Here is a 27,794-nt window from a genome sequence, read left to right on the forward strand (position 1 = left end):
CTCTGATTGGTTAAGCGATGCCGCTTTCGGGAGCATACTCCCACAATGCACTATACCGTCCCGCCACAGACTGACAAGTTTGCAAATTTCAAATTTCCGCAGGTTTTGCCTGTTGAAACATTTGTTTTAGCGACTGAAAGGTGTACATAGGTCGTTTGGAGAAAAATGGATTCCCAAACTCACGAGCCGATGACGCTAGGGTCGCCAACTCACGGTCCGAGCGCGGGAGGAGCGACGTTCCTGCCCGGGTTCCTCCTGGGCGATCCTCCGGCAGCGCCTTCCCCGAGTTTCGGAGCCGGAAGAACGTGGTCCTCCCCGCATCAGCTGGTAGGAGATAAATTTATGGTCTTTTCGAACAGTTTTGAGCTAGCTGTAGTAATAAAATGATTGAGTCTGTATAAGTGCTCTACACGCTTGTACTCTGCTATAACGTTACGCAACCAGACGTTGATAACGTTATCTAGCCTGGGTACCAGCCGACTTCTACCGGAGCACCTTACGGAACTCGTTACCCTATAATCTTCAAGCAGATCCTACGATGCCATAAGATAGTATCAAAGCTGGCCAAGGAGTATAGCCGGCCAAAGGGAGTCAAACTGGCACCGGAGTTCTGCCTTCACTGGAACAGGGAGGAGTATTTCTATTGAATACAGGTGTCTCTGCCCCTCTCTGTGCCATATTAACAGCTACACGAATACCCGAGGTGCTACTGATTTTGCGAGCAATTTACATCTTTATTGGGGCAAGTTCATTGACCCGCACATATCCATGTAGGAGATCTGCGTCAAACAGGAAGGAGGGCAATTAACACTTACACAGCAAGCACAGTTTGATTAGGCAATAATTGTATGTCAATAGCTTTTTGTGAAGCCGAATGAATGTAGATCATATGGTGGGTTTGATACTATATTACGCCACCGTGGATCTGCTTGAAGATCAAGTTTCCTATACAGCTCAACTCCTCGGCTCAAGGGGCAACATGCCTCCACGGGAGATTCTACAGCAGGCCCCCTACCCTACTCAACATATTTGTAAATTGAAGTCTTTGTGTTATGAATTCACAAGGATGAAAGCTCCACAGATTTACAGAAAACAGAAAAGGGGATTCTTAGCCTTACAACATTTATTAAGATGCTATACGTAATGCATATTATATTGGCCCTGTACAATTGGTTGTTGATGTGCAATGGGCCCAATAACAGCATGATTGTTCTGTTCCTTCAGAGCTCCAGTTTCAGCAGGCAGCAGTCAGGGAGCACTCCATCCTCCCACGGACCGGGCAGTGGGCTGGGGCGGTCCATGAGCCTCCAGTCCGGCAGCACCCCCGGGTCGGGACACACCCACCTCACCCCTCGGTCAGACCGACTGGAGGGGAAGGGGACGACACTCCACAGTGTGTCTAAGGACAAGTCAGGAGCACCCCCAGTCCAGGGGCTGTTCAGTCATTCCAGCACCCCCACTGGTTCCGTCTTCAGAGGTGAGTTATATATTGTAACGTTACTGTATGATGTCAAGTGTACAGATGTACAAGTGGATTATTTACATCATGTAGCTGTCCCCCCTCATGTTTGTTGTCCCCACGCCTGTGGCTCGTTATCTCCATTTCCCGAAGTCTCTCTTTGTACCATTGTCCCTGCAGTATACACATTTGTATGTCCCCCCTCCTACATAGGTTTTGCAATAGTATGCCTGCAGGCGTGTTGTCCTTGCCTCTCTTGTGTCGCTCCTTCAATTTTGATTTGTTGTTCTGAATTCATTCAGAATCATCATTGTTAATTTTTCTGTCAGCATCAGCTGAATTATTGTTTGATTTATTTATAACTTAATCTTGTGATGCTTGCCTATCTCAATTCTTAGGTACCCCAGAAAGACAGCAGCTGGAATTCACAGTCAACAGGACACCAGTTCTTACAGGTGTGGCACATACCACTCCATCAGGAGGGGTGCTCTTCAGCCCCGGACCCACTCCAGGTGTCCAGAATGTCCCAAAGCCCAGCCCCCCATCCCCCGCCCAGACTGACCCATTCTACACCCAGGGCGAGGCCCTGACTGCAGAGGACCAGTTGGATGAGACGTGGGTGACAGTCTTCGGCTTCCCGCCTGCCGCTACGTCCTTCATCCTACAGCAGTTCTCGCAGTACGGAAACATCGTCAAACACGTGATAGCATCCAACGGCAACTGGCTCCACCTGCACTACCAGTCCAAGATGCAGGCTAAGAAAGCCCTGAGTAAAAACGGAAAGGTGTTTGGTGGAAGCATCATGGTCGGAGTGACGCTGTGTATAGACAAGAGTGTCATGGAACAGACGGTTGAACCAAGCACGGAATCTAGCAGCGCGGTGTTCACTCCGATAAGACCCAGGCACCAGTCCGAGGGAGCCGTATCGAGGCATACTCCCATCAGGCCGCTCACGGCTGCATACAAGGCAGCTAGCAATGAACATGAAGTCGTGAATGACTCAAAAACACCACAGAAGAATGGGAACATGGTTTACAAAGCAATGGAATATATGTTTGGATGGTAGATGGATGCACTTTCCCCTTCCTTTTGATTATAAAACAATACAGATAGAGCACATCAGTCTTATATCTTTATCTTGTCTATACCATGCCTAGCATTAAGGTAGGCTTCTTTCAGCTAAATCACATAGTAAGCTTCATCACTTCTGTCAAAAGACAAAATCCCATTGTAGTTTGCCCTTGTCAGTGTTGGGTCCAAAGAGAAATTGGCAAGAAAATGTCAATTCTCCAATTAGGAACAATGTATCATAATCATCGATGAATACATTTTTACAAAAGTGTATCACACTGTAATGGCACATCATTTTATTACATTTAGTAGTTGCTTCATTTTCTTTCGTAGGCAGGGCAGAGCAAATGGATTAATCATAGCCAAATCCAGATATGTTTAGCCCATTTAGAATCATATAAATCATAAATTGTTCAATCCACACCACCAATGCACCTGTTCTCTTTCGATGAGCTAATATTAGATGTTTCAATTGTGCAATCTCACATTTTACTGAATGGGATGGGATCGCCACTTACTGGTGCTACAACTATATAATCAATCTATCAAAGGAATCTAATCAATTCTCTTGCTTCTCTTATGGGTCTTTCCACCAGATGCCCAGGATGAGGCTTTTTAAAGACAGTGTATTTTCTTAGAATCCTCAAAGTCCTAGTGCTGCTGAATGTGAGGGAAGACTCCACTTGTCATTTGTCTAGCATTGTATGTTTGTCAGTAACGTTTTCACTGAGAGAATGAAACAAAGAATGGTGTAACCATGTATGTAGCAGTTTTTATTCAACTCAAAGTCAATTTGTCAAACAACAGAATAAAATAAAGACATTTCCTTCACATTACTTGCTCTCCACAAGTGATTTATTTTATATTCACATAAAACAAAGTGGAAGATGTACAATGGATGACCTAATTTGAATCTTCCCTATTCAATTTACCTGTCTCACAACATGGCCTCAACTGGTAGAAGCATTTCGATTCTGCTATAGATTTCTTATGTCTTAACTAGTAGGTCCTCCTTCAGTCGAGTTGCCAGGGGATTAGTTGACTGGAAAAAAAGCAGTGCAAGTCAGTTGTTACAAACAGGCTGTAGTTAATTCAGCAACCGGAAAAAACATTGATCAAATCAATGAGTTTTAAGGTTTGATAACTGGTGTATGAAACAAAACAAAAACAGTACTACTACTAGTTCACATTTACTACATAGAGCGTTTCAACCAACCGGGCTTCAAGAAACAGAAAAGCATGTTTTAGGTTTATAGATGTCACTACACTTGGGTATAACCTATACCTAAACTATTAAGTTGTGTTGATAAAGTTCTTACCTTGGCAGGTTAGAAGAATACACGACGAAATAGGTCCGGTCCAAAGCCGCCACCCCCACATTCAGCATTACAGTAGCAACCAGCTCTAATGATATCAACAACGGTGATTTGTACGTGAAAAAAAATTCCTTATGCACATGGGATCACAAGATAGATGTGTGAATTTCAAAGGTAGGTACCACCCATGGTAAAGCAGGCTGCTAGCGGAAACGAAAGAAGAAAAGCACCAGGGGTATTCAAGCTGCATAAGTATTACATTAGATTCATTTTACGAAACCAAAAACTAAAGATCACCTACCTACAACGTTGTCCCTCTGGGCAGATCACGCCCATACAAGGGTCCCGGTAACAAAGTACAGGAGCACATGCTAATATTGTATAAAACACAAGTGAGAAAAGTTAGCCATCAACCATCTTTCAGAAGTGTTGGGGTGGAAGATCCAAACGTTTTCTGACTGCCAAAGAGGCCCGACAGATCCGGTTAAAACCTTTTCACCCCTGGCCAACATCTGCTTGGAAATTGTCATCAACACAAATCCTGATTCGTTAAAACATAGTTTTTCTCTCTGCTTGCCCCATTGAAATACACAGCAATCAGGAAAATTCACGGAAATTATTTTCTTCAGCATACTACAGCCAAAACGTTACATGAAGTCTAACATATAACCATTGTCACGGAATGGGACCTACCTCTGCGCTTAGCCCTCGAAATCTCCATGGCTGAAAGAAAGTAAAGTCGAAAGTATCATCAGAAAATGCAACGTGCGTCACATAGGAGATATACAAATTATGTGTATGTGTGAATCAAAAACACATTGACATTGACGCTTGGATGCTGTGATTTTTGCGAGTCAAACACGAGCCCAGCATTGAGGACTTGACGCTTTTCCATCCATCTGTCGCAGGTGTCGGTAAGATTGGCGAAACCGCATCTTACGCCAACAGAAAGAGTTTTCATTTTCATACATGGGCTTTCCGCCTTGAATTCAACTTTTGGAACGCCGTAGTGGAGACGGACAGACTGGTTGAGAGAAGCGCTGGATTAAAATTCGACGAAAAACAATTTATTGTTTAGTCTTTAACGTTAACGTTAGTTCACCTTTATCCGCGGATAACCTTACGCCGCGGATAAAGGTGAATTAGCGTTAGATCCTTACCATGGGAGCAGAGGATGAGACAGAGGAACACGATGAGCAGTGCCTTCATGATGAGAACAGAGAATCCCTCTTCTGGCAGCGTCGGGAACGTCCAAGTCACGCAGTCACGGAGCGCTGTGGTGTTTGTCGGGACAGGCTTGCAGTCGGGCTTAAATATACCACTGAAGTCAACAGCGACAACAACACTGTTTAACGGGAAGTGCATGACTTCCGTTTGCTTTCCTGGTGGTGAACAGAGAGTTTTGAACTGTGCAGTCCTGACACCTGTTTCAGATAACGGGACTTGCTTGGTCTTGCTTGGCTTGCATCTTTTCTGTTGTATGCAGTCTGCGACGTTTTGAAATCCGTTTCTGGGTCTGGCATTGCAATTGTTTCTCGTTTCTCCCGCAGCACAACTTTTTACACGTCCAGCTGACGCGGCGATATTCAAGATCACAGTGTTAAATCGAAGTAAAATGTAAAACAACTACTCCAAGCAGAGATTTTTTGCGTGTTTCTAGGCGATTTTATTAGGCTTTCTACTTTGTGCTGTTTGGCTTGAAGACATAAATAAAATACAATATAGAAAGCCCGATAGATAGAAACGCCTAGAAACACGTCAAAACTTTGACAGCCGGGAGCCGAACCTCTGCTTGGAGAATAGGTATACTAGTATTACATTTTACCTCGATTTGCTTTATCCAGTTATGAGTAACAGTTACGTTACATTTTGTGTAAGCTCCTTAGCCGACTCGATAACCTGAAAAATCATTAACTTTCTATTAATTTTCCCGCGGCGATCCAAGGGGTCTTGTGGAACTACACTCATTACAAAAAGAAACTTGAATTTAATATAAAATCATATCTTTTTATCATTTCGTTAATGATATAGTATAATGTATCACTGGGAGACTTTAAACTTTGACATTATACCAAATTCATCATTGATCCTGTCATCATCCTGCATTCAAACGTCCAGATGTACGGGAGCCAGTATTTAGCGTTGCCTCGAGTGCACTGTTCAACAGGTCCTGTCCACCCCCGGAGTCAAAGTGTAATCTTCCAAAATGGCCGATCTGGAGCAGATCAGAACACGTGTGACGCTCACAGAACACGAAGTTATCAACGTAAGACGATAAATACACCCTTCCCAACACATTTTTGATATTCTACAGACTCTATTGCTCTTTTCTGTGAACTTGACATCTCGTTGTGCTTTGCTTTACAGACGCACAGCACAGACTTTCCCGGTAACTACGCCGGGTATGACGACACATGGAGCCTGGCCAAGTTCGAGGAGGTGAGTGTCCGGACTCCTTCTAGGAAGACTTGCACAAAGCAAGCCTTGAAGGTGGTCATAGCTGACCTTCTTAGATACGCAGAAACAACGGTCAAGCACAATGCTACGCTGAACATGAGTTCACATACACTGAACGTGCAGGCATCTTGGTCTGTATGCCGTCGCCAAAAAAAGTAATAAATTTGAAAATAACTTTGATGTTTACAAATCAAGGAGGCTCATATAACGTTATTTTACTTACACTTGATAATACTAACTTATAGAGAGGTTGCCTATGTGGCAAGTCTACGAAAGGTTCACCTTCCGCACAGGGATTCCAGTGCTGATGGATCATTCAATGGTCAAAGCCGCCTCAACACTGGGGGCCCAGTGCTGAAGAAAGTTCAGCCCTGGTTTTACAGTGCTGAATGGCTCTGTTCCAGTGCTAAAGCCCCTTCAGGATTGGAATTCCAGTGCTGAATATTGTTCCAGCACTGGTTTTCCAGTGCTGAATTCCTTTCAAACGGTGACGCTTTCGTAGTTTTGCGCCTATGTGGTTGTTTGTACTTGAACGACATATAGTTTACTGATTCGTTTGTTGTTGGCATCCATCTGCCTCGGGAGACAAATTGTAGTTAACGTTACATGTACTACAATAAGGTAGACAGTCACTCGCTGTTGTGGGTTAGGCAACCCGTCTGCCTGGCCTGCCCATGGCTGGCAATACCTTTTTATTCAAGGTGAAGTAGGGGTGTGTAATTCATTCTCCATCCTTTCGTCTACTGAGTGACGCACATGTACCATACATGTGCACTAACAATTCAAAATTAATTCAATGTTATTGATAGATGCTTTAAACCTACTGTCCCACAGAAGTTCCGAGTGAACATCGTGTCGTTGGAGGGATCAGAGCTGGAGTTTGACATGGTTGGTATAGACGCTGCCATCGCAAACGCCTTCAGGAGGATCCTACTGGCTGAGGTGCAGTAACACTTGAAACACATTCATAGCAGTTTACACAGGTTAAAATGAATGCATGGATGACTACAATAAACATTTGACCATAAGATACAGGTTGCTACTTTTACTTTGTTTAATAGGAGGTATGTGCCATAAGGCAGGGCCTCTACACCCTATGTGATCTTTCAGCTCACATATCTGTCACCATCCAAAAAAAAAAAGTCCTATTTCTTAAGATAGCGGGGGGATATGATCCCCATCCAAGTCTACAAGTTCTTAACAGGCAAGGAGAGAGTTCAGCCAGACACCTTTTTTGAGAAGGCGGAAAACACAATAACAAGAGGACACAGCCTAAAGTTGAAGATTCCCCTTGCCAAGTTGAGAGTGAGAGCCCAGGCTTTTAGCTCTAGAGTAGTGAAAAACTGGACCTGCCAGAGAAAGTGGTGAACAGTAGCACGGTGAACCAATTTAAAAACCAACTAGACAAACACTGGAGCCATCTGATGTATGAGCGTGCCTAGCTGATGACCTGAAGTGAAAAGATCAGTCCACTACAGGAGTCCACTCCTCCCTCGACTGAAGATGGTATGCAGGTATGCAAGATATCTCCAATCTCCAATGCAGCATCCCCCTGTTTAACTCACTGCAGACCTGCATATCTTAACTGTGTATACCTGGGGGTGCTGCATTAGAGATCTCTCAATACACTCAATACAATGTACCAGTTCATGGAGGTAAGAAACCCAGGTCTTATGTGTCATACCAACCCACAACCTATGGTGGAGTGATGCTCACCAAGCCCCTGGGCTAATCTTAATCTCCAAGCAGAGGTTAGGCTGCAGCTGTTTTTTTAACGTTTTTTTTTTAGACGTTTTTTATCAGGCTTTCTATCGGTCGCAAGACATAAAAAACGGTGCAAAATAGAATGCCCGATAAAAACGCCTAAAAACAATGTCAGAAAACAGCCGGAGCCCAACCTATGCTGGGAATTTAATACTGATCTGATGCATGTCATTGTGCAGGTCCCCACCATGGCTATAGAGAAGGTGTTTGTGCACAACAACACGTCCATCATCCAGGACGAGGTGTTGGCTCACCGGCTGGGTCTCATCCCCATCCACGCTGACCCCAGGCTGTTCGAGTACAGGCAGGAAGGTGGGGCACTGGATGCATTTAAGTTCGCAGGGGTTTAAAGATGTATCCTTGTCTTTGTTTAACCTTTACTTTTACATACATTTTCACTGTGCACATATACTGTAGAACAGTACATCCAAGTACATGTAAACTAGTGGTAATAAACAATGGGGTAGCAGAGAGAAGGAAGAACAAAAATTTGTGGTGGGGTTGAGTTTGTAGTGAAGTGGTCATCACAGTACCGCAAACAGCAAAGCACCCCCAAAATTTCTGCATTTACTGTACTGTAATCTCCAAGCAGATGTTTGGAGGTGACATTTACCTGCCTCGGCTGCCTATATGTTACAAACTGCCTCTTGAAAATAAATGGGCAGCTAGTAAGATGTTATCACAGTTATGCCTACTGCCTTTAACTGCCTGCTAACATCTGCTTTGACATTAGGAATGAAGTATCTCCATGATTTATTCTGCTCTATTCTCCAAGCAGATGTAGTGTCCAGCAATGTGTTTTTGAGACTTTTTAGATGTCTTATAAGTGGTCTGTAGGGGATTATACACATAGTCATTCTCTGGTATGACTTTGTAAACAGTTTTGGATCACTGACACTTGATATCTGCTTCTTGCTCAAATTTCTCACATGCAACTTTTAATGCACGTAAAATCCCCACCCAAAATTCTGCTTGGAGTTTATTGATAACAACAAACTCTTCAAACTTTACCATGACACATGATTTGTGCACCTTGCCAGGTGATGATGAGGGGACGGCTGAGGACACGCTAGAGTTCCACCTGAATGTGAAGTGCACCAGGAACCCACAGGCACCCAAGGACTCCACAGATCCTGATGAGATTTACAAGGATCACAAAGGTACATAGTAGGAATTGTGTGGCTAATCTCCAAGCAGATAAGTAGGCCAGGGTTGTTTTGTTGGTTTTGCAGCCTTTTTTTTCATTGCCATGTTTTTTTTGGTAATGGAGCACACTTTCTTCACATGGCAGGGGGTGAATTGCAATACTAGGAAAGATTGCTAAAGGGTACAAAAATAGTCGTAAAACACAGAATAAGAGCCAAATCCTACCATCTCCTTAGAGATTACTGTATACCTAAAGCTTAAAATACTTTCTTGTAGGAACTTAAGTTGTAAAAAAAGGTACCTACACTGTCACAAAATTCGCTGTTTATGCTTTAGGGCTAAGCCTGTCATATCAAGATAAGATTTTGAGAACTAAATGAAAACAAATAAACGAAAGGTACCTTGGATGAAATTGATAGATAAATTTCAATAAGATAAACAAATGCAAATGAATGGACAAAAAAGTATGATTTTGGAAAAAAGGTATCTTGAGTTAAAAAAAAGAAAGGTCAAGACGTGGCCATGGGTGGGAGGATAGACAGCCCCTGAATTTCACTTTCCTAGTTTGAACCAACTGTTTTGAAGCCTCTATCACCACCCTCGGGTCTGAGAAGTGCCGCCCCACAGCCTCCGGACCTTCCCGATGTGTTTACTGCACCCGGCATGGTTATATACCACACAGAAACACTCCACACTGACTCTGTGGGACCCTCAACTACACTCTTCCCATAGGACTTCTCCTGGCATCTGGGTCCACTGTAGTCAACTGTTACAAAAAATGTTGTTGTAGAAATAATTGTGCCGGAGCTGTATATCATACAGAGTCAATATAACTGATTCTGCAGGGTTTTTAGTGCCATTTTGTGCTTGTCTGCTGTGGACGGGAGTTGGTTTAACATAATTCATGTGGACTGGTATGATTGACATTGCCGTGTGAAGGGAAGGGTGTGGATTAGAGCCAACTTGTGGATGTCAACTGATCTTGCTGTAGACATTTGAGACATGGCTGTGTTAGTGCACATGACTGGAGGGCAGATGCTTGCCTGACGATGTAATACATTTTTTCACAAGTGACATTCAATGTGCTTCTTCAAAAGTTATAATTTAGAGTTTTAGTACTTATAAATGTACAATATTCCTGTGGCACTAGGATATAGGAGATTTCTTTTACACAACCAGTTTAAACTCACTTTTGCTTATGATTCGATGTCTCTCAGACACTTCCTCACAACTTCTAACTGGAGTTCTGCTTCTCACCGCTAGCATTGTAGCCGATGTAGGTGGCGAGAATGCTTGGTACTGTCTTTCACTTCAGAGTGTAATCTGTATACTCCACACCGAGATGATGATCTCAAATTTGTGATATACATGTACTGCAGTTCATGATGGAGGCTTTCATGGTTTGGTGAGATTTGATACACATAGCTGCTAAGCAATCTTACCAGTATTTTATAGGTCACAATTGACACAGATTTGTTTTGTTTCCCAGTCTATACCAAACATCTAAAGTGGGTCCCCCTGGGTAACCAGGCTGAACTGGTAAGTAGGATCCTCCATAGCTACTGGGAAAAGGTTTGGTCTATAAAATCTTCACTTTTCTGTTCTTCCTGTATTAATGTTACAGTAGTAAATAGTAGTTGCTGGTATGTTATCTTTTTATACCAGCATAATCAATAATTTCCACTATTACTTTCTACCATGCTTACAAGTTATGCTTGTTCTTGTTGTAGTGTGATAAGCATGTTTTTGTGCTGTAATACTCTAGATATTTGAATCCAGGAAGAATGTCAACTTTACTATCTTATGCTACCGTAGGATCTGCTTGGAGATTAGTAACTGACATCTTTAACCTCATATCATCCCTTCTACTCCAGTACAGTGAAGGAGACATCAAACCTGTGCATGATGACATCCTGATTGCCAAACTCAGACCAGGGCAGGTTTGTAAACCTTCCATCAGCTGAACTTCTTGGACTTTTGTAGTCAGCTAGTGTAGCCAAAATTACATCAATGCCCCCCAGTCCTTCGTCTACTGTTATCAGTTCCAGTTGTTCTGTTATCAATTCCAGTTAAAAACTTTGTACATTTTTCTGTAGGAGATGGATCTGAAGTTACACTGTGTGAAGGGGATTGGGCGGGACCATGCTAAGTTCTCACCTGTTGGTAAGACATTCTCCCATGTTGTGTCTTGGAGAAACTAAGGTAATATGTCTGACATCTAAGCAAATGTCTTGGATTGGAACATGTACAGAGTTTGGTACAGCTCTAGGGATTTGACTGTACTCATACACCCCTGTTGCACTAAAGGCTCTGAGTGCAACGTGGCCACTCAGCGACCAAACATTTGACAGGTTGCTCAGTGGTCACTCAGTGGTGACCTGAGAAGAAAACTGAATGGATTTCACAGGCAAAGAAGGAATGTTTAAGATTTTGCGTGTGTTGCTGTATTTTAAACCATACTGCAATATTGTACGTCACATTCCAATTATGAAACCAAGGGTCACACAATTCCAATTTTTGTCACTCAATGGTTACTAAATGGAATGAAATGAAAGTGATCCTCATCTAGTGGATAGGAGGCCGTAAGGCCCGTAACAGTACCTATGAGTAGCCATGATGTGTTTATATCGAAGACTCTGTTCCTCCAGCCACAGCCTCCTATCGCCTGTTACCAGAGATCGTCCTGACAGAAGAGGTCAAAGGGGAGAGGGCAGACAGACTGGTCAGGTGTTTCAGCCCGGGGGTCATGGAGGTCACAGAGGAGAATGGTAAAAAACCTTTGTCCTCTGGTCAAAGTTCCAGTCAAACCAGCTCAAGAAAACCACATGGGACTGAAAAAAACTCAAGTCTTTGTGGACAAGAGTCGTAATGCTTGTGTCAATGAGAAAAATTGTCAAAGCATTTACTTGGTCACTTGTACAGCTTTGACTGTAGTGTTAGATATAGTCTAACTACGACCTCAGTGAACATGATGATGAGGAAAGCTCACTCTGTTTCCTTAGGACACACTGTGGGGAAAATGGCAGTATGGGCTTTACCAATTTGTGTGCAGATCAATATTCTAGCTGCATTTGTATTTGATGTACAAAATGAAGTGCCCATGGCATGTACATGACAGTATCCAAAACTATTGTAGCTGCAGGGTCTCAGGCAGAGCCAAGTTTGGACACAAAGCTGGGCATTGGCAGGTAACAGTGTTTATTGTCTACAGGTGTGAAGAAAGCCAGAGTTGTGAACTCGAGATTGGACACTTGCAGCAGAGAAATCTTCAGACATCCGGTAGGAACCAGCTTTCATTGTCAAGGTTGATTTGATTTAAAGGTTGAAAAAAAAATTATGAAAACTAGGCATCTGGTATATACATCTGGTATAGATACACAATACTCAAGCAACTGGATACATTTTATATATTGGTCAGACATTTCAGATAACATCCACTATTAGTGACTGAAAGGTAAAATTGATATCCCTCAGGCCCTGATGAAAGGTAGTGTGTGATTTAATCATGATATTCGTGTCTTTCCCCTGAAGACTGGTAACTAAACTTTTTGTATATATGGAATAAGATATTCTACATACACATAAGAATACTCCATGTTATTTTATGTCTTCAAGTTTCTTGGAAATAGTTTAGAAAGTACAGTTGTTGTACATATGATCATTATTCTTAGCCTGTGTACCATCTGATTACTACTGGACATTTTTTACGGGCAGGCCTGGTAGTAATTGAATGGTACATCATTCTGTGGTATAATGTTCAGAGTTAGCATGAATGTGAATAAAGTATGTTATACTTGGACCTCTTACAGGATCTGAAAGACTGCGTAAAGCTGAACAAACTGCGTGACCATTTTATATGTGAGTTGCTTTGATGCTGTTTTTCTGACCACTTCAGCGCTAACAATGGTCAGGGTGGGTTAGCATGTGTAGGAATGGGATAGAATTTGGTATTTGGAAAAAAATGGGAGAATATTTTCATGGCACTACCTAGTAAAAGTAGCATTTGTTTATAGAATCATTTTGAAGAACCACAATTCGATTTGTTGGTTCTAAGATTTCATAGAAAGATTAAAACAGGTAAGATTTGTACCTTGGTGCAGATTTAGGGAGTTTTTATCTCTATCTTACTTTTTTTACTGGTAAATGTCTGAGAAGAAATATAATGGATGGGTGTGGCCTCAGTTCACCAAACTAATATGAACCCTGGAGAAATCTTCAAATACATTTTTGGTGTTTCTGACTGGGCATCTGAAGGTGGCTGGGGAATCAGATCTTGGGCCCAGAAACTGTCACTATTTTACCCTTGAAAATCTGCTTGAGATTAGTATGATGTACAGTGGTGTATGGGTGCAGCTGACACATTGCTTATGTTGCCCCTCCATCCACAGTCTCAGTGGAGTCCACAGGAGCGCTGGCCCCAGACGTTCTGGTGTGCGAGGCCACCAAGGTGCTGATGGGCAAGTGCAGGAAGTTCCTGTCAGAACTGGACGCAGCCGCTGACACTGAACAGCAGAACTTGAGATGAAAATATAGCCTGAATGGATATTGTGGAGAAGAGCGGAGATATAAAAACTATTTCATGTATGTCTTATATAGTTCGTCTTTATTTTAGCGTATCCAGGTTCTGATTGCTGATTACTGTGTCTCTTGGTTATATCAACATTAAGGTATGATGATGTTAGTACTAAAATCACTGGCCATTCATTGCAAGAGAAACAGGAGTGAAGAAAGCAAATATAAACCGTACAGACATAAGGCACAGCCACTTTATTGCCATCCATACAAATGGTACCTAATACAAAATGTCAATGCTCTAGTAATTCCACTGCTGGCTGCATTCAGCTCTCTTGCTACTGATCAAAAATGGGTCCTGACAAAACGTCAGACCTGCATCATCCGTACAAAACTCTCTTCTAACGATTGTCTCCGCTTTTTCCTATTGCCACTAAATGTTGTACTTAGCATTACAACAGTATGCACTATAAATTACACAAAAAAATAATTCAGGAACATGTAAAAACCTACGTACAATACATTTTGAATAAAATTTTGGTTGTCCGACTCGTATCTTTCATGATCTCAGTAATGGACAACTGTACATCTCATGAAGAACTGTACAAATAGAATAGCAACAGCCTACATATGCATATAATAACCAAAGGATACTTAAGTTTTTTCTAGAAGATACAGAAAGGGACTACTTTTTCTCGCGTGTTTGGGTATTCCTTAACTTTCAGCCTGCTGCCATTTGGCACCAACTTTGTATTGGCTATGGGATTAGGCAGCAGGAAGATACACTCTGCAAGAATTGAGAATTCACTTCCATCAAATCTTAACAACATTCAACAAAAATATGAACAAAACTGTACAACAAAATCAATTGGGCAGCTCAATTAGAGGCATTGTGAGTATATGCAATGTGCATGTTCCAAAATATTCTGAAAGACTGGTCTCTTTCAATTTGGGAAGACAGCAAACGCTCCAATCTCAAAAACCTTTTGTTGTCATCTCTGTAAGGTTAGATTATAAGATTACCGATAATACATTACAAAGGATGCTCAAATGATGCCCTCAAACAAAAGACAAGGTGCCTTTGGAAATTTAGATAGCTGCAAATCAAAAGTGACCAGCATTAGAGTAGAGCACTTCTATTGGATAACACCTTTGCATAGTACTCACACAACAAAGTCAGGAAATACTCTTTTGGGGGTATGCCTACAATATTTACAACATGATAATGACAATAGCAACAAAGGACAATTATGTACACAAGTAAGCATCTCCACACAGAGAAACATAGATTTCAAATTATCAAAAACATGTAAAACTCAAGCAATGTCAACAAAAGACTTCTTTACATCGTTGTTACTGACTTTCACATAGGCTACATTTCACATAAGTTCAGTGAAGAACATCGTTGAGCCAAATAAATGGTGCTGCTACCAAATCAACTTATTTGAAACCATTAAAAAGAAAAGGTTTGATAACAAAACGTGCAACTCAGAACCCAAGGATTTGTGCACAAATGTTGTTACGATGTGTAGTGTTGAAAGGTGGAAACTTTTGTTGAGAAGTTGAATACAGCAACAGCAGCACGGTAACAATGCCCAGAAGCAACTACGGTAAATCTAAAAAATTCTTTTCAGCACATCGTCATGGCAGTCAATAAAAATACAATCTGTTTTTGAGGGTGTAAGATTAGACCTGTTATTCACAAATGTGAACAGGCCATACCTGACATGATACCACCAGAAACAAACTTTGTATGGGTTGACAATTGAATAACCCCAGCCAAATAATAATATATACATGTATATGCATACTATAGTTTACAGAAAGAAAAAAAATTTCTAAAATGAACAGTGTTGCACGTCTGCATCATCAAGTCAGAACATAGTTCTACCAATGTCCATATTTACATGGAAGTCTATTCCTGTTGAAGAATTTAAAATGGAGATAGCTAAAATACATAAACCGTTCAACTAATACTAAAAAAAAATCAACATGCAACCGCAGTGTGACCCCACTGCTTACTTTGTTGAAATGGAGAATGATACAACGCCTTGCATTCACATATGGTGACCAATGAGGATCACTTTGGAAAAATGTTTACATAAACAATATAACTTTGAAAATGTTTTCATAAACAAGGTGCCCTTGTTCTATCCCACTTTTACCACTTAAAACACAAACTTGGTCCTTAAACTTTAATGTTAATTTACACTACTGGTACTTGCTTCTCCCTCTTGTTATAATACTTTTTGCACGCTACACAAACAAATTTCTAGCACCATGGAAGAAAGCTTTTTCCACTTTGGCACGATAGAATGAAATGATACACGAGAGATAGTGGTCCCTTGGTGACGAACGCTCACCCCAGATGAGGTATACATCAGTCTATTGCAGAAGTCAGTTCCAGGCTGTCTGAACTACAGGTTCTACTTTTCCTGTTTAAGGGGCTTGCAACATCTTGCTCTGAGTCTTACCACCATGGACCCACGGACACACCAGATTATACTGGCATTTCACAGCCATTATTGGTTTAGAATTTGGAACCTGTTGTGGCCTACGAAAAAATGCTGTATTTCAATCTGACATCTGAGTAAGAAGAAGTTAATAATCTGTGACTGGAGACAACAGTTATTTTCCTTGGCCAAGGAAGATGTGGCCAACAACTTTTTTGTCTTATTTCTCCATTCCTCCTATAAATACGGAATAAGTGTAATGGTGTAAGACAGGTGATCAATAAGCTTGTGGCCTCAGCCAGAAAAAAGGGGCACAACTACAATTTCAGGTCATAATCACATACAGTAGTATAGTACATTTGTACTTGCCAATATCATTCAAATCATTGTGGTCATTACCAGCTGACTTAAGGTAAGTGGTGAGAAAAATGATGGTGAGCTGGAATCATAGCTGTGTAGGTTGTGTTCCTCATGCCACGAAATCTACAAGGTCATTTTCCAAAGGTTTGATGACAATAAACACAATGTTTCAAAAAGAAGTGGATATCTGAGTTTCAGTGGAACAAGTTGACCAGCACACCTCAGGTCACAGCTCCATTGTACATGTTTTTCCCCTCTCTCTCACCTAATTAAAGTAATGATCACAAGGATTTGATTTTTAGTAGGCATTCATAAAAGTCTTTTTACTTGACAATTATGGCTAAAGATTTGAGTAGTGTACCTTACATCCGGGTGAGACCGTGCACTTATTGGTCACCAGTCGTAACTGGCACACATTTGGTGAGAGAACTAACAAGCCCACGGTAAGGAGGAAAGGCTATGGGGCTATTTCCACTGTCTGGCAACAAACAACTACAATGTTGTTTTGTATATGTCAATACTTCCTGAGGGAATATTCTTTGAAATGAAAAGTGGTTGAACCAGGCAACCCACCTCCAACAATGTGGAGCAGAAATGTGATTCTTTCTTCTCACCAGTTAACTCAATACTAAAAGGTTACCCTGCACGAAGGCACTTCATACAATTCCCTCGGTAGTAAGTTGTTGCCCTGGTTTCTGTCCAAAGACCTACGCCAAGAGTCTAACAACTACAAAGTTTTTCAACAATCCTCTATTGTCTCTGACAAAGGGATGCAATTACAGCAACATCAGGTAATTCCTCGAAACTCAATGGCACAATCTGATGCTGTCTACAAAACTGTACATAACAAAAAAATGACCAGAACCTTCCTCAGTTTGTTGTACCAAAGTTCACTCATGTATAAAAATTAAGTATTTGTTACGGTCAATATGACCAGTATCTAAGTAAGGCAGGTCTGTAGATAAGTTCTAATTCAACAGTAAGTATTGACAGCACCAGATGAATCTGCCATTAACTTTGATACTTTAACATCATAATTGTGTTTGAATCAACAGTCAATCCCTTTGTTACGTGGTACTAACGAAAACATCCTTGGGACGTCACACATCGCTGTCCACCTCCAATTCCGAAAGAGCGACGGCGAGATCGCTGAAGGTCGGCCTGTCCTTGGGGCTCTCTGCCCAACACTTCTGCATCACCGCAAACACTTCCTTGGGACAGTACGGGGGAATCTCGGGATCCAGCTCTCCTAGAGTCAGTCCCTTCATCACGTCTTCATCATCTAGTTCCTTAAAGGGCAAACAGCCCAGGTTGAAGATCTCCCACATGGTGATCCCGAACGCGTACACGTCGCTCTTCGTTGACCAGTCATCCTCGAACACGGCCTCGGCCGGCATCCACCGCAGCGGGATGTACTGCTGGTGGTAGTGGTAGTACTCTGTGGCGTACACATCCCGCGACAGGCTGAGCGTGGAGATCTTGATGTCCAGGTGCGGGTTGAGGAGACAGTTTCTGGCGGCCAGGTCCTTGTGGATGAAGCGGTGGTTGGACAGGTGCTCCATCCCCAGCACGATCTGGTTGGCGATGTGGATCTTCTGGATGAGGCTGAGGGGAGGCAGCGAGGCCTTCTTCTTGCCGTTCTCGTGCCGAGTTGCCATCAGGAACTGTTTCAGGTCGCCCTGCAGGGAAACACAGATTCGTTAACACTTGTCTATCAAAGCTGCAGCCAATTTTGGGTAATGCGTTAATGTTACAAACCAATGTATAGAACCTCTCTTGTGCACTTTTGATCCAGGCTATGACAGTATTGAAAATTTACAGCAGTTTCCATCATAAGACCACTGAATGACCATGCCCAACTGTCCTAAGAATGCCCCAAGACTTACTGCACAACAAATGTGACCTATAACCTATACCCTGGAATCCATCTATTCTAGCCCTCCTCCAATGATCTGCTGGGAAACGATAAAAGGAGTGAACAAAGCTAGAATACGATAGATAACATGCTTCATAGTCTAGCCAATACATGGGACATCTTTTCTTACCCATTCCATATACTCGGTGATGAGACAGACGGGTTCCGCTTCCTTGCAGACGCCAAGAAGATGCACCACGTTGTCGTGGTTCATCTTGGCGAGCATGTCCATCTCACGCCGGAAGTCGAACTGCAGGTTCTCGTCCCGCGTGGAGAGCGACTTAACCACCACGATGGTCTCCTCCTCCCCGTCCCGGATCCCCTGAGCCTTTGCCAGGAACACCTCACCGAACTCTCCTCGCCCTGGGGAGCCAAGATTGAGATTTATCATGAGACTTGTCTGAGGATTCAGGTTAATAACGCAGGTCATGAATGTAGAGCAGCTCTAATGGTACGATTACACTGTTAATTGTTTCATAGAGCAGAAAAAAGATCTTTACAAAAACTCATTGAACTTAACAGAAAAGTCCACTTTCAATCCATTGAGATCCTGGGCAAACTGGACACAGGCTAACAGTTCACAACAAAAGATATAGAACACAGAACTGACCGAGAAGTCCCAGTGACTGCAGGTCGTGTCTGGGGAACTGCAGTTTGTCGTAACTTCCCCTCCTCTTCCCGTAGCTGCTGTTCACCATGTTCAGTGGGATGGAGTTGTCAACCTGCAATACAAGAAATGAAGTCTTTCAGCAAAACATCATACATCAAACTGAGTGTTGAAGTTAAGTCTAAGTCCTTCCAGCATACATGGTGCATAGGGCAGCAGCAAACTATGCCTTTTGGCCACACAACTTTCTACAGTCATCATAGCTTTGTCCTTGGTTTGATTATGTAGCAGACCAAACTATGGGGACTTACGGGATGGACACTCTACTCAATTGGCTACTGCACTGAGTGTTTATCATATAGAAAAGTGTAGTATTCAGAAAAAAAGTATTCCTTCGCAAGTAAAATCAAGAATTTTCAATCAACTTTGCACAGAAGGTTATAGGTCTTGAAATCTCCTGGCTCATTTTGACAAGTGTAGTTTTGTAGCAAAGCTGTTCACTGTGACAATGCAGCGGTCAGCTTCAAACCAAAACCATTGCTCTAGCTGTACCACCAAACCCTCGCTGTGTGTATTCCAATAGAGGGGGACTGGAGCATACAGCATCATTAAGAAATTAATAGTAACATCATATCTCAGAAATGATAGACAAACCAGAAAAAAACAAATATCAAAAAACATGCTGATCCTTCTCCCTTTCCATCATAATCATAATCATCAACATCTATCATCAGTCTCCAACATCAAAAGCATCCATCATCTTCCATCCCCCTCATTCTCCTTCATTATCAACATCCTCCATCCCTCCTACATCATCATCATCCTCCATCATATATCATCATCACACCACCATCCCCCTCCCACCTTCAGCATGGTGTCAGCGTAGTGGATCCCGTTCTCCTCCTTGGCCACCGCCCCGTTCAGCTTGTCCGCCTCCTCCTTGGTCCCCTCCTCCTCCTCGTACTTCTCGCTGGGCTTGCGTCTCCGACAGTAGAACATGAGGCCCAGCACCAGGATGATGTAGGCCGCCGCACACCCGCAGGCGATGCCGATGGTCTTCAGCATGGCAGGATCTGCGCCCAGGCCACTGACTGCACCACCTAAGCAACACAGGACACTTTCTTATGCAGTGAACCTAACTAACCTCCTCCTGGCCCTGGTTCTTATCCCTATCACCAATACAAATTTGGTGATAAATGGCTACTTAAGCAGGCTTAAGGTTAACATGTGCATATCTCTTCCTCACTCCAATGTTTGTTTGTTTTTTCAAAAAAATTAAGAACAGAACCTGTTGTCATCAAATACAGTAGCAACATCTTCATTAGATTGCTTTAAAAATGGCATTTAGAGTCAGCTCCCTGAAAAAGCTGCAAAGGAAAGATACACAGGAAATATTCCATTCTTTATTACATAATGTGTCTGTCAACAGAACCTGGCTTGGGAGCTGACTTAATAGCTTACATGGACAACTGAAATATGCTAGCCACATAATTGTAGACAAAGAATTTCAGAGCTTACCTTTGTCACGGGCATAGAACCTTCAGAACCTTTTGGTCACAGAATGTTGTTTTACAGAGCTTGATTGAAGTAATCTCCTAACTCACTGCTTATCACGACGTTGACTTCCTCGCGGGTGAGCCAGCCAACATTGCCAGCGATGCAGGTGTATTTCCCCTGGTCTTCTGACTCTACCTTGGTGATGCGCAGGGTTCCGTTGGGCAACACACAGAACCGTGTGCCCTCTTCTTCACAGCTTTTCTCTGTGTACACCTGAGTTCACACAAATGACATTATACATGAGTACTTTTGTGCATTCAGGAAGGCTTCAACACTTAAAATATATCTGCCACTTTGAGAAAAAGTGTCTGAGAGATGTCTGAGTACAGCACTCCCGGGTGCACATTTTTTTGTAAGAGTACTTTATACTGGCCGATGCTGCAGTGGAGAACTACAGGACTGGAACTGCAATGGTAACATTTGCATGCACCAGACAAATTTTCCCTGCACCACTCTATTGGTATTATTACATAGTCACAGGGTCAAAACAAGCATTCAGAAGTTTGGTCCCTGTTCTACTGCTTCTGAGGAATATTTGACTCCTGAATTAATGCAAGACATAAGGACCAGTCAATTAGATGGTACCAGACTACTCTGTGTGAGCACGATTGGTGCGAATAAGGGCTAGCAAAGGACGGATTCTAGGCTAGGTGCCAGCATGATGAAGAAAGTTGTGCTTACCTTGCTGTTGGTGCCTGTCCATGTGATGATGGGTTCGGGGTCCCCTTCAGCCTGACAGTGCAGCAGGACCTGGGAGCCCTCCCCGGCAGTGGTGTCATTCGGGGTCACCGTAAAATGGGGCTTCACTGTAAGAGGGTAGGAACAAAGGAGTAAGCATCTGCTGCAACAAGAGGGTGCAAGACTGCGAAGCTGGTGTGTTACACCAAACGATAGACACAGATACAGAAGACAGCCATCCCAGGGCTCGAAATTCATCATTTTGGAATAGGTGCACCAGTTGTGAAGGTCTGATCACATTTTGATGCATTATTGCCAAAGGATCACAAACTGGAGGCAACATTGGCATAGTCATGCACATATTATGAAACTACAGCCGTTGTGTTACTGGGAAGGCTGTCTTAGGACCTTGTTGGCAGTTGGTTCTGTCACAGCCTGCTTGAAAATTCTACAATATCAAAATCATATGACATCTGACAACCCATGTGACCACGTCATAATTAGCAGTACCCAAATTACTTTCACTTTACTTCTATTTCATCCCAGGTAATTCTTACCGAACACAGTCAGCTTGATGGTGGCGTTAATCAGTCCCTGCTCGGGGCTGGAGGCGATACACGTGTACATTCCCGCATCCTCCTTCTGTACCCCGTTGAACTGCAGGGTCCCGTTGGCCTCCTGCACGTAGGCAGGCCAGGCGGAGGACGCCACGTTGTGCTTCAGCCACTGGATGGTGGGCGGGTACTCGCCCTTGGCGTTACAGCGGATGGCGACGGTGTCCCCCAGCTCCAGGGTGCGTGGGACGGGTGAGGGGGAAAACTTCAACTTTTCTGAAAACAACCAGGGACAAGATCCTTTGTTTCAGATTTTGTAAATTAGTTGACATATAACCGTTTACATTGCTTATCATTCACATGTCTCTACCCACTACAATCGAGTAGGCCCAATTTCTTTTCTGCAATGCGACATATAAAGTCATGAATATGATGATAGTCAAAATCAATAGTTAGGCACCCCTGGGTCAACATTGATCCAGAATACATCAAACATGTCTCCTGACCTATGACATTGAGAAAGAGCTGTCCCTCGATGCTGCCGGCCAGAGTCTGCGAGGCACAGAAGTAGTCTCCCTCGTCCAGCACTCGCAGGGGGCTGATGTGCAGGGTGCCGTTACTGAACACCTCGTATCTGCTGTCCTGTCAATCAAACACACACACAGGGAGTCAGTTTCATCACTCGTTAAACAGGGGTGGGTACCAGTACAGATAATTCAGGTACAGGTACAGTCCAGATCCAGATGATCAGGTCCAGGTCTGGACCTGAACCTGATTATATGTGAAAACTTGTGAATGGACGATACTCAAAACAACGGTTCATTTCACTACAAAGGAATCTGTTTGATGGAGCATCCGACTTCAACTGGCGTTTTAAGACCCTACCTTCTACAGGTGTTTTAAAACCTACTCCACACATTCCAAGAGCTATCTTAGGTACAGTAGGAGCATCCTTACTAGATAGATTTAAGCAACGCTTGCAGCTAGTTACGCAAAGGTTATGTGAAACAGGTCGTTCTTGGAAATATGACCAGCTGTTGTGGCACTACATGCCTGTGAAGCTGTATGAAGCTGCTTAAGGCAGGTTATACTGGCTATACAGATACAGATTAATCCCAGAAAGTTTCATACTTTTCTGGGGTCTATTCTGAGTGACGTTCTGTGCCAGGATACTGAAGGGTTGGGTGTGGCTTGGGTGTGGCAGTGCAGGTAGGCATGGCCGTCCTCATCCGCATCTGTATCTGCTGGTCTCTGTATCCACTGAGGAGCGGCTGGGGAGGAAACAACAGAGAAAGGTTTAGGGCAAATGAGAGTGAACATCGAGTCACCCATACACACTTATGCCACATCTGCAGAAAGGACACAAAAGCTGCATGTTTTTTTGTCGGTGTGGCTTTCTTAGTGTTTTGGGCTCGATAAGGTAAAACTCAGCAATACGAGGTAACTTACTAGGGAAAGCACAAAAAAAAAAGAATCTTTCTACTTCAGATCTGAATAGGTTATCTTGTCAAGCTCAGAACTACGTAACTTTCTTTTGCACTTTGGCATTGATCATTATCAAAATGTACTGGCAAAATCTGACAGCATTTTGATGAAAATTACCCAAAACTACAACTTGTTGATGCTTGCAAAAGTGGCTGTTCCTTCTGCATTTTGTTCCTGATAAAACATAACAGAGGAGAGCTGACTTACTTGCGACCACCACCATCATGTTCTGTCTCTCCTCCCCTGCCGTGTTGGAGGCCACACAGGTGAAGTTGCCCATGTCTGACACCTGCGTCCTGTTGATGATCAGCTGCTCACCTGGTGGGGCAAGCATCAACATCTCAATATTTATAAATCTCCACAATTTCTGTTTGTTTGTGAATGTGGGAAAGTTGAAGTATGTATATATATATATATATATATATATATATAGAATAGGAATGCAATAGAAATTTATATTCATGTATTGCATACAGTACCTGTAGTGTAAATCCTCCCACTGCTGGGCACAGGCACGCCGTCCCGCTCCCACGTGATGACGGGCTCCGGCAGCCCGTCCGGAGGGGCGCAGCGAGCGATCAGGTTGTCTCCGGCAGGCACCATGTACGGATCCAGGGAGTTCAGGTGGCCAAGGTCTAAGGAAAGGAAAGGAAAGAAGGCAATCATTACTGAATGCAGACTTTACTGCAATCATTACTGAATGCAGACTTACTGGGGGAATTACTGGGTAGTTAATTGTCACTACTTACATATGAGATAGCTTCAGGTGATACTGAAGTGTCAGAACTCAGAACCTCTGCATGCAAAAGAACCCAACACACGTGTCTAGAAAGAACTGCTGTGCTTGGCTGAAAACATGAGCTGCAGTGAAACACATTGGAATATTAGCTAATGTAAAAACAGGTCTGAAGTCAACCACACCTTTCATTTGTAAACATTTGAGTTTCTCTTCCATAGAACCACGTGACTTTGCTTGCAGACATTCTGGTCACCTTGACCTGGGCTTGATTAACTTCTCCTTAATTTGCATAGTAGTAATTGTTATTACTTAATGCTATCAAAAGAGGTGAAGGCAGGTACAGGTGCCAACACTAGCACCCCAGTTCGAACGTACATAAGAATAGTCCATTCAAACCTGTAAGTGACTAGCTCTACATAAGATTCCCCTGGCCAATGTGCCCACTTTCAGGTGGTCCCTTAGCTTCACGCCTTAACTTTTTGGGGAGCCTTTGTTATGATTTTCCCTGTTACCGGTAAGTCTGTTTCGTGCCATGAGGTACAGATTCTCTTGATGAATGTGGATGAAATTTTTCTTCAGCAAATTTCCATCCTGGAGGTAACCCCCATGACAAAAGTACTGAACCATCTATGACACCAGTAACAGCATGTTAAGCTGTGGATTATGAACCTGTTCAGACATGTGTAATGTGGCACCAGACGTGACTCATGTTGCTAGGAAAGTCTGTCTCCTGGCCCTATTAAATCTCCATTCCTGTCCACTAATTTGAAAGATTTCAATCTTTGATGTATCAAACTATCCCCTACTGATTATAAAACTATCCCCCACTGACTATCAAACACCTCTCTATATAAGTCTTACCTGGGGGCAAACACAATCTACTGTAAATGTGTATATTTTCGCATGGATTGGAATTTCGTGGTAGAAGGGGAATGCTGTTTTTCAAGTTCATGGTTGAAACAAGTCTATAGTACAGTAGCAATACACTGGCATGGCATATTTGCAGTATTAAGAGTTCACAATGGAGCGGTAACTGCACAATTGAAAGAATAAAATAACTGCAAAAGAATCAAGATCTACAGTATTCCCAAAGCTACAACCAAAACTTTTGAATCAGACATTAAAATAAATGTTATGACCTTGTTGTTTATAGTACAATCAAGGTAATCTTATTTGCTTATCTGCAATATTGATTGATAGAAATAAGGATAAAGGATCAAAGGAAGCATAGCTGTTTTATCCTGACAACCCTGTAACATTCTGTCCCTGACTGGTTAAAAACCCAGGCTGTCATGCTTCACTGCTCGCTTGTGTAGACAAAACAAACACTGGTACAACTGTCTAAACAAAGGGACTTCATATTTCCAGCAAAGCACTGTCAGAGTGGGCCTCTAGGGCCTCCCAACCTTCATATCATCTACCTGGGATTATCTAAAGGGTCCTTGACACCAATTTAACCTTTAGGGGAGACTAGCCCCATTCTGCCACCTTGTTTATCCACCCAGCACACACAGATTAGTCAATCCTGACTGTTGAACAGTTGAACAATGCTGCCAGGTAACGTTCAACATCGCCAGGCAAGCATTCAATGCAAACATGAATTTCAATCACATTCCTGGTGTAAGTTACCCTGTGTAGTACTTCCTGTTTCCTGTAGTTGCTTAATTGATAAGTCCCACAGTGCAGGGTGTGATTGAAACTGAGCCCCATGTCAGGAAAACTGTAGCAGAACAGTAGCTGCAGAAATTTCATGCTTCAGATCACTGCACAAGTCTAATATAAGCCACATGGTGCACTGTGTTCTAACCTGGCATTTAAAGTCTAAAAGGCGTCTCAGATAGCTGAACTGTGTTCCAATACACAAAATATTTGGATGGCCACCAATGATCATCAGCTGACCTACCATAGCCTTCCTTGGGACCATAAAAAAATCAAATAGGGCACATCAAAATACCTTCATATCATCATGCACGTATTCTGTGTGTTGTAGTTGTAACAATTGTAATCTGTCTACCATGCGGCTCCAGCGTCTTTTCTGAAGATGTGGCGCAAGTGTGAATGGTTGGCTTGAGGTTGTCCTTCCCCACATACTAAATGTAATCTGTCTACCATGTTACCTATCTACACGGATGATATTCCATGTTTTTACATGCAGTCATTGTTGTACAATTATGCATGAAATAGCATATTATAGATATGCGAGTAAAGGGGGAGGAGCAAGGAAACACCTATTCAACAGTTTTATGTGTTCTATTCACATACAAAACATATGGAAAAGTACCTTTTCCTGTTTAAAAAAAAAAGTCTATAACAACCAGGAACTATCAGGACTACAGTCTTGAACACAGTTCAATAGGATCCTGTATACATCTATAGCTAAGGCATATGCAAGCCATTTTAATTTCCTTTAATTTCAAGGGGAAACTCGCCTGGATACCAGACCCCAGTCGGATCTCAAAATATCCACAGAATTTTGACGATTTTTGACATCGGGCTGAGTCTGGTATCCAGGCTAAGGGTAAAACAATATTTCCATGTAATTTGTATGGAGGTGTCTACAAAAGCCAGCCTTCCTGAATTGGGTGTCAAAGGACCCTCCCACCCCCACAGCAAAGCACCTTCAACTGGACCTTCCAAGTTAATGCACAACTCTCTCCTGTCACAAAAATGGCTCAATAACTAGTGCTGTAAACAAAACCTTTTCAAGAACTGTTGTTGCAACAAACAGCGGAGTAAACTCATGTTACAGGCCTGAGTCAACAGGAATGTGGGTTCATACAATAAACTCCACTGTCTGGAACTGGGGCTTACCAGACTACTGGGGCAACCAGACTTTCTCATTTCTGAGTCAACCGGTTTGTGACACAAGTTTGAATGACAGCAAATAGAGTAAAGTGGCCTTCTAATATCAGAAAAGGTGCAACCAGGGTAACAGCTAGTGCATTCAGTGTAACGAGCTACCACGCTATCATTTCTGCCCACCAAGCTAAATTGAGGACCGTTACTTTTATTTTCATCTAGAAAAATGATGAAATGACCCTCGAGTCTGACAAAAAATAACACAAGTTATCACCTGGTCAAGATATCACATCAAGTACAGCGTGACGAGGTATGGTATGGTATGGTAAGATACTAAGATGCCAGCCTGATGGTAGCTTGTGCGACCATGGAAGTGTCAGGTATGGTGTGGAGCAGTATGGTAAGGTACTTACATGCCAGCCTGATGGTAGCCTGTGCTACCACAGGAGTGCCTCTGCCGTTACTCCCTGTCGCCACGCAGTCGTACTGTCCCTCATCCTTCTTCTTCACCCTGCGGATGATGAGTGAACCGTTCCACCCTTGGTAGATCCTGGACAACAAAGAGGGTTTTGATTAAATCATCAATATAGTAAATCAGTGTTTTCAACAATAAATTGCTTTAAGAATTACAGTAGTCCTAAGGACTACCAACATGCTGACTAGCAAAAAAAACACAACTTTATGATGCCAAAGAAGACTTGTCAAACAGTACTTTCCAGACTACTCCTGCCTTCTTGTAATGTTGTCCTTCCAGTTAAGCATTATTCTTACAAATGATAGAAATGACAACTGTATTTCTTGTGGCCTTACCTGGACATGTTGGTGAGGGGTCCCTCGTTGTTGAAGTACCACTGTATGGTGGGGGCAGGGTCGGCAGTGAACACACAGTCCAGCCGTGCGTCGTCATTCTTGTTCACCACCA

General features: G+C 42.7%; 4 protein-coding genes across 4 annotated transcripts in view; 2 read left to right on the forward strand and 2 right to left on the reverse strand.

The window, feature by feature from the left end:
* The first annotated feature begins 29 nt into the window (after nt 1-29).
* LOC118427038 (nucleoporin NUP35-like) lies at nt 30-3,366 on the forward strand. The gene is made up of 3 exons (XM_035836679.1): nt 30-327; nt 1,225-1,477; nt 1,858-3,366. Exons 1-3 carry the CDS (start codon nt 166-168, stop codon nt 2,523-2,525), a joined length of 1,083 nt encoding a protein of 360 aa, XP_035692572.1. The 5' UTR covers nt 30-165; the 3' UTR covers nt 2,526-3,366.
* Nucleotides 3,283-5,226, reverse strand: LOC118427081. The gene is made up of 5 exons (XM_035836721.1): nt 5,007-5,226; nt 4,540-4,569; nt 4,148-4,217; nt 3,850-3,934; nt 3,283-3,572 (listed from the first exon to the last, which is right to left on the reverse strand). Exons 1-4 carry the CDS (start codon nt 5,209-5,211, stop codon nt 3,859-3,861), a joined length of 381 nt encoding a protein of 126 aa, XP_035692614.1. The 5' UTR covers nt 5,212-5,226; the 3' UTR covers nt 3,283-3,572; nt 3,850-3,858.
* A 715-nt stretch (nt 5,227-5,941) lies between these two features.
* LOC118427049 (DNA-directed RNA polymerases I and III subunit RPAC1-like) lies at nt 5,942-14,212 on the forward strand. Its single transcript, XM_035836690.1, has 12 exons — nt 5,942-6,112; nt 6,214-6,285; nt 7,138-7,245; nt 8,247-8,379; nt 9,108-9,227; nt 10,703-10,752; nt 11,088-11,153; nt 11,310-11,376; nt 11,862-11,981; nt 12,425-12,492; nt 13,023-13,071; nt 13,602-14,212. Exons 1-12 carry the CDS (start codon nt 6,053-6,055, stop codon nt 13,736-13,738), a joined length of 1,050 nt encoding a protein of 349 aa, XP_035692583.1. The 5' UTR covers nt 5,942-6,052; the 3' UTR covers nt 13,739-14,212.
* LOC118426888 (inactive tyrosine-protein kinase 7-like) overlaps nt 13,965-27,794 on the reverse strand; it is a gene marked incomplete in the record, with an annotated part of 30,224 nt that continues 16,394 nt past the window's right edge. The window contains 13 exon segments of the mRNA XM_035836480.1: nt 13,965-18,217; nt 18,584-18,816; nt 19,064-19,175; nt 19,925-20,160; nt 20,665-20,830; nt 21,299-21,423; nt 21,853-22,125; nt 22,356-22,491; nt 22,981-23,120; nt 23,542-23,652; nt 23,814-23,969; nt 27,286-27,422; nt 27,683-27,794. Of these exon segments, the coding sequence (XP_035692373.1) occupies nt 17,639-18,217; nt 18,584-18,816; nt 19,064-19,175; nt 19,925-20,160; nt 20,665-20,830; nt 21,299-21,423; nt 21,853-22,125; nt 22,356-22,491; nt 22,981-23,120; nt 23,542-23,652; nt 23,814-23,969; nt 27,286-27,422; nt 27,683-27,794 (2,516 nt within the window).

The sequence above is a fragment of the Branchiostoma floridae genome, chromosome 1, assembly GCF_000003815.2.
Source record: "Branchiostoma floridae strain S238N-H82 chromosome 1, Bfl_VNyyK, whole genome shotgun sequence".
Taxonomy (NCBI): Eukaryota; Metazoa; Chordata; class Leptocardii; order Amphioxiformes; family Branchiostomatidae; genus Branchiostoma; species Branchiostoma floridae.

Bases quoted from the DNA above. Each gene is read 5' to 3' on its own strand.
- LOC118427038 (XM_035836679.1), top strand. From the start codon at position 166: ATGGATTCCCAAACTCACGAGCCGATGACGCTAGGGTCGCCAACTCAC. The intron at 328-1,224 runs GTAGGAGATAAA...CTGTTCCTTCAG, and splicing joins GGTCCTCCCCGCATCAGCTG to AGCTCCAGTTTCAGCAGGCA. The intron at 1,478-1,857 runs GTGAGTTATATA...CTCAATTCTTAG, and splicing joins CACTGGTTCCGTCTTCAGAG to GTACCCCAGAAAGACAGCAG.
- LOC118427081 (XM_035836721.1), bottom strand. From the start codon at position 5,211: ATGCACTTCCCGTTAAACAGTGTTGTTGTCGCTGTTGACTTCAGTGGT. The intron at 4,218-4,539 runs GTAGGTCCCATT...ATACAATATTAG, and splicing joins TTCGAGGGCTAAGCGCAGAG to CATGTGCTCCTGTACTTTGT. The intron at 3,935-4,147 runs GTAGGTGATCTT...TGATATCATTAG, and splicing joins CCAGAGGGACAACGTTGTAG to AGCTGGTTGCTACTGTAATG.
- LOC118427049 (XM_035836690.1), top strand. From the start codon at position 6,053: ATGGCCGATCTGGAGCAGATCAGAACACGTGTGACGCTCACAGAACAC. The intron at 10,753-11,087 runs GTAAGTAGGATC...CTTCTACTCCAG, and splicing joins TGGGTAACCAGGCTGAACTG to TACAGTGAAGGAGACATCAA. The intron at 11,377-11,861 runs GTAAGACATTCT...CTGTTCCTCCAG, and splicing joins TGCTAAGTTCTCACCTGTTG to CCACAGCCTCCTATCGCCTG.